The 11,751-nt window shown below is 37.8% G+C and overlaps 1 protein-coding gene across 2 annotated transcripts in view; it reads left to right on the forward strand.

Moving 5' to 3' along the window:
• foxo3b (forkhead box O3b) overlaps positions 1-6,698 on the forward strand; it is a 29,790-nt gene extending 23,092 nt beyond the window's left edge. The window contains exons 3-4 of one of the 2 annotated variants that reach the window (XM_026290800.1): positions 2,294-3,726; positions 4,182-6,698. In XM_026290800.1, the coding sequence (XP_026146585.1) occupies positions 2,294-3,712 (1,419 nt within the window). In that variant the 3' untranslated portion in view covers positions 3,713-3,726; positions 4,182-6,698. Of the gene's footprint in view, positions 1-2,293; positions 3,727-4,176 lie in introns of both variants that reach the window. The other variant, XM_026290799.1, reaches the window with a different exon arrangement.
• Positions 6,699-11,751: the final 5,053 nt, after the last annotated feature.

Consider the following 11,751-nt stretch of genomic DNA (forward strand, 5'->3'; position numbering starts at 1 on the left):
ATATAGTATATAACATTTATAATTAATATGTTCAGAATTAATTTTTCATCATATTATGTTGTGTACTAAAATATTTTCTTTTATTTTTCCTTTTTTGGCCTTTTAAAGAGTGTGTCAGTTTCTTTTTCAGTTGTCTTTTCTCACATCTGGTAAGAATGAGAGCATCAAGACAGATGTTTCACTACCATCTTGATTTAAACTTAATTAGCAAAAATGTCATTTTGATTTATTTATTTGAATCAACCAGATTCGAAACTATGATTTAATACATCACAGTGAATTAAACATTTCATTGAAGTCTAATGTGATTTTTTTTATGTATTAAGTACATAATATTAAGATATATGATGAATATTGTGAAAAATCTATCCTTCTTTTTTCTGCTTTGTAATCCCAACATTTACTTAGCTATTGCTCAGCCATAGTCTCAACATCAAAATTATGACAAACCTACAGTTAGATTGTCTCAATATTTAAAATGTCCTCTTAATCAATATAATTTTCTCCCGTCTAACTCTTTCGTAAGGGTTGGCAGGTTTATATCCCTGTGGTTTGGGTTTGGTTGATTTGTGGGCAAGTGCCTGCTGGTTACAGGTTTGTTTAGTCACTGGCTTCCTGACATAACAAAAATTACCAGTCAGAGTGCAATAACATTCACAGAGAGCACCAGATAACCAAAACACATCTCTCAGAAGAAGAATGTGAGCGAAGCCATAGTTGCGTGTGTGTGCATTGCGTGTCTGCTGACATTGATGGATTGTTACCACATGTTGCTGACGGACAAAAAGGTCTCTGTGTTCCAGAGAGATTCTGTATGCAGCTGGGCGCTCAGTTAACAGCCTCCCCAACACACACACACACACACACACACACACACACACACACACACACACGTGTGCAGAGAGATCATACGCATCATACTGACTACTAGACATTTACACAGAATGACACAAAATGTAAACGCAACAGGTAAAAATTTAGATGTTTTAGAGTTTGTAATTTTTTAGCATTAAAAGACCGAAATATTGTTAGTATCCCATTAGTTTCAGGCTGAAAGGATGAGCTTTGCAGATTAAAGAAAGTGTGGGTATGTATTTTCTGACTGAGAGGATAATTATAGGGTTTACAGGGTGTGTGCACTACACTTGTGCATTTCATCATTTGTATGTATACTGTGTATGGATTGCTACGTTTGAGCTGGGCGCTTCCTGCACAAAAATCTCATGTGGAGGGATATAAATCCAAACCCTTTTCTTTTTCTGCAAGCTATATTATATTTTATGGCAGGGCAAGGGCAGTAGAGTTGCTACAGGGTATGAGTCAGCTCTGAGAAGTGTTAACAACCACAAAGACACTGATACTCTGACAATCAAAACGCATGCCAAAACACTCAATAAACACTTATTAAAGTTTTCTCCTGGGGGCCTTACCAAGAACAGGAAAAGTTCAATTAAGAGAGGTATATGCATGGAAAGAAAGGAGAAAATGTACTATATTTGATTTAATTGGCATAAGTTTGTTTTTGGTGTCATCGCCACAAGTTTGTTTAGAGCCGCCAAGCCAGCAGAGGAAAAAAATGAATCGGTTTTAGTGACTTTATTCACAACATGCTGCTCCTTTGAGGTTTTATTCATACCCTTCCGCCTCTTTTCCCTCACACACACAAACATTATGTCATTAATCTCTTGAGAGACTTGGCACTGTAAACACCGGTATCCATGGTATCGCCCATCATAGCTCAACACACACATCTCGGGAGTCACGGGACGGGGTACTTAAGTTGAAAAATGTGCCCATCAACATGAACTATGTTTTTATGTCTGAGAGTTGTAAATAATAAGGCGCGGTATATATTAGAACGTATATGATAATTTAAATATTTAGCATATATTGATGTCTGTATATCCTAGTGCATCTTTTTGCATTATTGAAGGGAGAGAAAATGTTTTAGAAATGTAACCTCTCTGTTCTGCCAAGGTTACCAGCTGTAAAACGTTTCCTTTGCTAAGTTAGTGTATTTACACGGCACAATGTGCTTTCTCAGCCTCTTGAGATCACATTGTACGTGTAATACACAATGACATCTATTTTCCACTTGTTTCCTATTCATTAGTGCTGGAAGGTACCTGCTCTTCAGATATCATAATTAGGTTGGTGTCCTGTACGTTACATAAATTGCAGATAGATAGAAAGATAGATAGATATACTTGTATCAAGTGATTATTTCCTGAATCATGTGATGGTATGATTAATAACCATCCGTTTCTCTGCTCTCTTTCTGCTTTCTTTCTAGAACTCCATCCGGCATAACCTGTCCTTGCATAGCCGTTTTATCCGTGTACAGAATGAGGGGACTGGAAAGAGCTCGTGGTGGATGATCAATCCTGAAGGGGGGCGGGGAGGTAAAGCGCCAAGGCGACGTGCAGTCTCCATGGACAATGGTAACAAATACACCAAGACTGCACGTGGGCGTGCAGCCAAGAAAAAGGCAGCGCTGCAGGCTGCCCAGGAGGGTTCGCTGGAGAATGTTTCTGCTGGTGGTCTGTCCAAGTGGCCAGGAAGTCCCACTTCCCGGAGCAGCGATGAACTGGAATCCTGTTGGACTGACTTCCGCTCACGAACTAACTCCAACGCTAGCACCGTGAGTGGACGCCTGTCACCTATCCTGGCCAATCCAGAGCTTGATGATGTTACAGATGGCCCACCCCTGTCTCCAATGCTCTACTCCAGCCCCAGCAGCCTTTCTCCCCCCTCGTCATCCTCATCAAACTCCAAAACGTGCCCTGCTGAACTTCCCGGGCTAGCTGACTTAACTGGCACAATGAATCTCAATGAGGCTGGCAACCTAATGGTCGATCTGTTGGACAACATTGCCACAAAAGTGCAAGTAGTTCAAGGGTCTTCTGCATTAAATTTTGGCTCCAAGAGCACCACGTCACCCACAAGCTCCTCTTCATCCCAAACTGTGAGCAACAACACCGGAGGATTCAGTAACACCATTTTTGGTTCTACAGCAGGAGGCCTACGTCAGACGCCCATGCAGACCATCCAGGAAAACAAGCAAATGTCATTCTCTAGTGTTTCTTGTTTTGGGAACTCACTTCAGGAGCTGCTGAATTCTGATTCTCTGGTCACGCACAGTCATAGTGACGTCATGATGACGCAGTCCGACCCACTCATATCACAGGCCAGCGCTGCTGTCACCTCTCAAAACTCCCGTCTTCGCAATGGCCTCATGATGCGTAATGACCCCATGATGTCATCCTTCAGTTCTGTGCTCAATGGGCGAAGCAGCCACCTCCAGAACAAGCAACAGGGGCCCAATGTCCAGGGTTCTTTGCGTTCCCTCTCCAACAACAGGGCGCAGAGTCTAGCTAACGATGCTAATAATTTAGTCTCCGCAAAACAGCACCTCCAGCCACAACCCTCCATGTTGATGACCGAGACTTTGCTTTACTCTGGCCTGAATGGAAGTAACGGGGTGGGGATCTATCACCCCTCAGGAACAGATTGTTTTCCATCAGACTTGGACCTGGACATGTTTAATGGCAGTCTGGATTGCGATGTGGATTCCATAATTCGCTCAGAACTAATGGATTCTGATGGACTAGATTTTAACTTTGATGCACTGGTGCAAAACGCAGTTAGTCTGAATCCTGTGGGAAACTTCACCGGGACGAAGCAATCCAATCAAAGTTGGGTGCCTGGCTGACGGCAGTCACTTAGGTAAGCCAAAATATGCAGTCATACAATGGCTGTCCATGACATGGCGAAACAAAAAGGCAATTTGATAAAAGGCAAACAAATTTCAGTTCGATTAGGAAATAAATATTTTAATAGGGGCCATTCAAACAGGACAAAGGCAGGATGCAGAACAGTAGAATGGAAATAAGGTCTAGAGACACTGTCTTTTAAGCATCTTTCAACTTGAGCACTGCTTTTTTTGGAATGCTGTGTCAATGTGTGAGATGCTGCAAAGACCCGACACACAAGCAGACTGGTCAAAGCTGTCTGTGTACCACATGTTTACATAGAAAAACCAATGGAAAAGTACTGCAGTGGAATGCAAAATCACTTTTTGTTTGAATGGCCCCTTATACTGCACAGGATGCGTTTTGTTTTTCTTATTACATTTCTTATTTGAGTCTTACTTACTTTTCCTTCTCTCTATCTAAGCTCAGAACTGCAGAGATAACAACAAACAACAGAATAACAACTACAAAGAAATATCCTGCAAAAACGACACAAAAAAAAAAAACCCATCCAACAGACTTGAAGTATCCTTTGCCGAGTTTGCTGTCTGCAGCAAGCACTGGACGATATGCCTGTTTACAGGTCCATTTGACTACAACATCCTGATGATGTTTACCTTCTGTTCAGCAGACCGAGACTATAACAAAAGACTGCCCATTGGAGAAACAAACAAACAGCGAACTCACAGATCATTATGCAAGATTATGCAATGTTTGAAATTATGCTTTGTTTAGTGGTGATGTAATCTAAAAAGAAATTTAAAGAGGCCTGTTGTAGCGTTTCTGTCATAAACATAGTTTCCTTGGCTTGGGTCTCTCTCTGCTTTCCCTAACATTTTTGTTAAATGATTGGCTACTTCTGTCATCCTCTAAGCACTAACCGTGTAGTCACTGATCGATATAGAGGTGGATACTTAACCTGAAAAATTACAGAGCTCAGGTGGAGTAATGTAGCTGGACACCGTGCACTTCAACCATTGCTTTCATTTTTAATTCACTGTTACCATTCAGTAGTTAGTCTACTTCCGAATCTGAAATATAGTTGCCTCGTAATTATACTTAAGTAATACATTTTTGTGATTGAATATAACCATATAAGAAGTAATTAATTTGTGTGTACTGTCTGTAACTGTACAAAAAAAGTGGTAAAATTGAAAGCTTAGCAGGTGGAGGCAACTTATTTAGCCAGCAAAGTTATATTTGGACTTCTCGCATATAAATGTAGCCAAATTGAATTAAGTAAATATTAACTTTCTTCGTGGACTTTCCATGCCATACCAGGTGCTAAATAATCAGTGTTGAGCCCTGTCCTATTATTAAGGCCATCAGTGTTTCCCTGGCCACAAGGACAATTGATTAGCATTAGCATTTAGCATCATGGCAGCATTCAACGATGGATGGGCCTTTCCTGTGGAAGCCATCTTTACTGAGCAAAAACAATAAGCTATCTTTTATATATTTGCCAAATTACTTGAAAATGTAGGAGATGCTGTCAGCCAAAATCACAAAACCCACACAGTGAAATTGGGGACTTTTCTGTCCCTGTATGCAAAATGCATCACTATTGCTCAGGGGAGAGTGGGGTCTCTATTACAACATCAGGGCCTCGTCTTGAATTAACTGCAACCTGGCTGTACACAATTTCATAAATGTTTTATGGACATTTGTACATGAACAACAGTCTTCTGAAGTAAGGAGATGAAGCAACAGGAATCAATCCTGTGTTATTGTCAGTTTCTTGATGTCTTTTTGGGGGGGTTCACTTTATTAAACTTTTTGTTTGTTTGTTTGTTTGTTCAGTTGTGCTCAACTATTAGCACAAACCATGATAAAATCCTAATGTTCTGTGTTTCCCTACACTGCATACATCCTTGTATGCATGCATGTAAATGTACATATGCATCATGTGCAATGCATATATATGTATACATCCTGCTATACTTATGAAATTTAGTGTTAATTCAGATATACCTTCCTAAGTCCATGTGTTGAACAAAATAATGTAGTTATTAATTGGGCAGTTGGACAGACATAGCATACAGCAGGTGTGTCAAAAGAGACATTACTGTATGCATTTAACTCTTGATGCACACTACATGCATTTAATAAATGAATAAAGCTGCACTGATAACCAATAATGTGTTAAAACAAAAGCAGAGCAGATTCAATTTACTATTTCACATATCTTTTGATTATATGCTTGCAAATTTGGTAATTAGAGAATATTAATCAAACATCATTGACAAGAAAAGATAAGTTTAGATGTAAGAACATGCAATGATATAAATGAAAGTGTTTATCTGTCCTAATGTAGGTAAAAAGTCAAATCTAGTACAAAATACCGATATAATAAATGAATGCATAATTTAAGCCATTTGTCTGACACACCTGCTTTACTCTCAAAGATTCCACAACCTAAAGCTTTTGTTTTCATCATATTCAATTGTCAAACTCAAATTGTATTTAATGATATCCAGTACGCAATGAATTGGTAAACTGCCCCTACAATACATCTGAACCTTGTAAATTATTTCAGAGACAATATTTTTATTGTCTCAAAAATTGCTTTGCCTGTATTCTTACACCTCTTTCACTAGAAAAATAAACCATAAAATTATTGTTTTTCCAGATGACTGACACAGACAAAGATACAATTCCTTCCCATTTACAACCAGTTGAGCTTCCTCAAACAATACAGGTTTTGTTTACTACACCCATCATTAAAATCATCAAATCCCGCTATTTCCACATTTTCCCACCTTGAGCATAGCCTTCTTCCCTCACCTCCTTCTGCTTATTACATTTGATCTTTTACTTCTTATCTTATAGTCATATGACTTCTCTACTAGATGTTTGTGAGTATTTTTCCTGTGTACTCCATTTTGAATTGTAATCTAGTTTGTATAAGAAATGTTGCGCATGTAAATAAAGCTTGGTTGAGCTATACAGTATGCCTCTGCTGTTTTTATAAGTTCATTTAAAATTCAATCCATTTAAACCTTAAACAAGTCCCAACAAGAAGACTTTCCATCAACTATGCTGTGGCTTATTTTCAGTGACCTCTTAACAAAGCAGTCACTTTGGCAAAAGACTACGATCTTTGAAAATGAATACATTTGTCAGGTGTTCCAATAAACCTTGGATCATTCCCTTGTGAAGTTATGGTGCACAGATAAAATATTTTATATTGTGCACTGCAGAAATATATATATATAGTAAAGCCTCATTTAAACCTGATTAATTTGACTTTGGTACACCTTAATGTACTCTCCAAGTGTCAGGTACAAGGTTTAATGTCAATAAAGTTGTCAGCATCTCTTCTCTACATAATAATATAAGAGTTCAAACTTACAAGTGACATAAAATGCTCTACAACCAATAGACAGTGTTGACTGTCCCTCGCTGTCAGGGCCATAAGAAATGTCTGGAATTCCCCACCTGTCCTATTGAAACACAGATGCACTCACACCCAAAGTTCAAGGATGGTTATATAACTCTACAGGCAATTTTGCTTTACCAATACTATGGATCAGAGGTCTGTGTATTTGTGTGTGTATTCAAGGAGTGATGTTTGCTGTGGGAACAATATTCTGAGTCAGAAAACAAATCTGACTTCAAAGTTAAAAGGTCTATATTAAAATGAATACATTTTATATAAATCTTGCTTTAAGACCAGTGTAGTTACTGCTGACTAAAGATACAAATAAAACTGCTACAAAAAACATATTTTGGGAACTGAAATAAAATAAAACAATAGATTAAAAAAACGAGGAAATGCTGCCTTGGCAAATATGTGAAATAAATCATTTTAAGTACTAAAGCTGCTGAAGTACTAAAATGACAAAAGTAAAAAAATTCAAATTAAGCTAAAAAAAATCTAAATATATTAATTCTATAATAATATAAGTATTACAAAATAATTCCAGTAAGACCTCATAATAACAATGCATGCCATGGTCTCAGTGTGCTGTGAAGAGAAAAATTAGTCAAAATGTGTCTTAATGCCAAAGCATCATGCTTTATGATATTTCAATCTCACTCACATGTGAGCACATCAGTATATCTATGATGACAGATAAGTAACAGTGTGTGCAATTAGGTGTGTACAGCGTGAGGTATTATTATTACGGTGCATTTGTGTGTAAACTACAAATAAAGTGCTTTAAATTGGCAAATGGATGAATATAGTGTGTATCACGGGCGTGCCATGGATGCCTTCACCTCTGACTCCTCGGGTGAGACCAGACCTGTCAGTGCTGCGTCTGACCACTCAAAAGCTGTGTGAGGAGAGACTGATGACATGGGGATTGGAGAACTAGGCTGTGGTGTGGTGATGTCATTGCTGAAGGGATAGTGTGACATGGTAAAAGAGTGACAGAGACACAAAAAGAGAGAGAGAGAGAGAGAGAGAGAGCCAGTGTGAGGGATCTCAGGTTTACTATCCATTAGGCAGAAGAATACAATCTGCCTCAAAGCAGTGTGACGTAACTGAAAACACCATTAGGCCTTGTCACACACTACACGTACAGTTCACCAGCAGGACAAAGGCATGTATACACTCAGCATTTAGAGCAGGGGTGGGGCAGGATAGTCAGCTAGTCATCTAACAACTAATGAGCCAATTAGTGATTAGTAAAGATTACTTGTTTTTCTTCTTTAGTGCTTATTTGGGCACATATGTTTCTACAAGGTGGAAAGGGGTTTGTTCAGTGCCGAAAGATAAAGATTACATCTCTGCATTAAGCCAAAATTTAGAGCAATGCTGCTATTTACTGTCAGTCTTCAAATGAATGCTGTACAATTTTCACAGTTTTTCTATCATTATGCATAATTTGTTTTGTGAGAACTATGATAGTGTTGTGAAATAAAGGGCACAGTTATTTTATTCACTTTAATATTCTATTGAAAGGCTGCACTCAAAATCCACACAACATACAGGATCATGTGCAGCGCTGTGATCAGTGAGAACCTGAAATCAATGCAGAAAGAGAAATCCTTAAGTGAAGGACACATCAATCTACTCAATCAGCTGTGCATTGCCTTGCTCTTTTTCAACCAACAGAGGCCTGATCTAATTGCACAGCTCAAGATCCTGTGAATCTGTGGTAATCCTATCTTCAGTCTCATTTAACAACTGTATCTAGTACACTTGAACCAGTCACAGGGACTTCATCCCTGTTTAGTATGTCTCCTCTTCTAGTGCTGCATCTCACACAGAAGTATTTATAGCCTACATCATATTCATAAAATCAACAGGATTGGATAGGAGAGCAGGAGACAAGACTGTAAAAAGACTATGAGCCAGGATTCAAACTCAGATCATCTAATCCTAATGTACATATTCACAAAAGGTCACACATGACTCAGACGAGAAGACTGAGTACTATAAAATACCTTTTTAAATAACTTAAATAAACGTCCGACTGCAATGTGTCGTCATGATTCATAAGAGTCAGACTATCATTTCTACTATTTGTCCTGCCATTTCTAATTATTTACCATCCACTTAACAAGAATTTAATTCTAGATCATTCATTTTTAATAAAAACATTTCTCTCAAACACACCTGTGTATGCATGGCAGGGACAGAGAGGGAAGTATTTAGCACTTGATACTGTTGTAATGTCCAACAAAGATTCTCTACAATCTGATCTGGGATCCTTTTCTCCTATCCCTTTCATCCTTCAGTGACCATTCTCTCTCTTTTATTACAATCTTTCTATGTCACCGAGACAGAATAAATGAGTCCCTATTCTTAGTGAGACAATAGAGTGATAATCTACTGTATACAATCTGTGGCCTTAGTGATTTCAATGATTATATGATTACAAAAGGAAAGTGGACCAAATTAATGATTCATTAGCACCATTATGTGCATCTCTCACATAATAACATAGATACTTTATATTCACCCTGACCTTTTTTTACACAGACACAAACACCATATGCCCGTGGACATAAAGACCCATGGACATAAGCATGGGGGGGGGGGTGAAAGAGTGAAAGAAAGAAAGAGAGAGAATAGAGTACATTTATGACAGTCCTTAGGGAACCTTCTAATCAGCAGTGAGAGGAAAAATAGGGCTGTACCTACATAAATCTTGGACAGGGACAGGCGAGAGGGGGAAGTCAAACAGCAGTGTAGCATCCCACAAACACAAGAAATGAAGACAAAGAGTCCCATTGTGTTCACATCCAATGAAATCCTCAAATAAACTTCTTAGAATCATATCTAAAGAAAATTTTGAATTAAAGAAAAGTCCTTTACCATTTGATGGCTGACATTATACATTATACATTAACGTTTCATTATACTGTAAATGCGTGATATCTCTGCATCCTATTAACTGCCATTATGACTGCAATGATTAATCTGTAATTAATGTTAGCTGTGCCAACATTCCATTATCTTACATTATTAATGTGCATTAGTCTTATTATTCCTTCACATTATGTGCAATTCTGTGTAGGGGGGTGGATAAAATGGGCCTTTTTTTAACTCAGGGTGTGTGACAATATTGTCCTGCACATCCTCAGAAAGGTTTTTTGAAAGGTGTGTCACTGTGACCAAAGGCACAATGTGAATATTATCACCCAGGGTTGGAAATTAATGGGGGGTTGGGGTAAGAATAACACCAAAATTCAAGATATTGGTGCAAAAATACCTCCTGTATTTATTATTTTTATTTATAACATATGATGTCGTTCAGCAGTATGACATAAGCAATACTGTTGTTTTCCCTGAATATCAGCTTGCCTGCAAATGAGATACTGATTTTACACAAATGTTGAATAAACAAGAACGTAATATAAAGTGAATTATGTTTAATTGTCAATATAACCTGTCTAAAAAGATACAACAGCACCACTTCATGACTCAAGTGACAAATACTGGTGCTTTTGCATTTTTTTAATCTGTTGAGTAAATATTTCAATGACCCATTAAAGGCAGTCACTTTCTCTGTTGCTGAATAAATCAGCAGTTTTAGTTTCCTTCTCAATTGCATAATTTACTTATTTACATACTTTTCATTCTATATTTAAACAGATTTGAATCCGAATTTTATGTAATCGCCATATAAATGCATATTCCTCACATGTGTCTTTGCTAAAGCTATAGGACATCTGGGATTGCGTTGTGATGATGATGATGCAATGTTTTGCAATGTCATTTAAAAATGTCAGGACGTTCAACCAATTGAAATTGAATTTCAGGTATGATGTGTGGGTATAATGGGTAGCGACGATGAGTAAAGACCAATCAGGGACTGTTGTACAGCAGGAGCAAGCTTGGATTGGATAGAATGCTCAGATTAACAGCCATCGCATTTACCGTTTGCCATAGAACAAAAGTGCACAACTGGAGGCTCAGCGCTCATCCACCAGAATCTTATTGCTTATTCTTTACATAAATGCATTGGGTGGACCAGCCAACAAGTTGGCCAGTATGGCCCATATTTAGCCTCAACACTTCTTTGCATTATATCTTGTGTAACAGCTGCTGAATTAATTACTATATTTGTCTAAAATATAAATCACCCCACTCAGAGCTCACAGAACAAAGTGAGAGAGTGTGGCTGGCTTTTCTGGACAGCATCGTGAGCAGATGAGTCAATCAGCAGTCTGTCGTCACTGTCATAATCAAAGGCACTGTGTTAGAGAAGAAACTGGCAGTGACCAAAGCAGTCAGCTGCTTGTTCTCACTTTTTTTCTTTCAGCAGATTAGTATGTTAGATGGAAAGGTCAACAAATTTTCCAAAAGCAAAACAAAATCCTGCCTATATTTATGTTCATGTTAATTCCAAAACAAACCATTCAGGTTTTTGTCTCTCACCACCATACTATAAAGGTTATAGTCAAACAACTGTGTGTATATATATATATATATATATATATATATATATATATATATATATATATATATATACACACTGTGTATACATACTGTATATATATATATATATATATATATATATATATATATATATATGCTTGCTTG

The sequence above is a fragment of the Carassius auratus genome, chromosome 20 (assembly GCF_003368295.1).
Source record: "Carassius auratus strain Wakin chromosome 20, ASM336829v1, whole genome shotgun sequence".
NCBI lineage: Eukaryota > Metazoa > Chordata > Actinopteri > Cypriniformes > Cyprinidae > Carassius > Carassius auratus.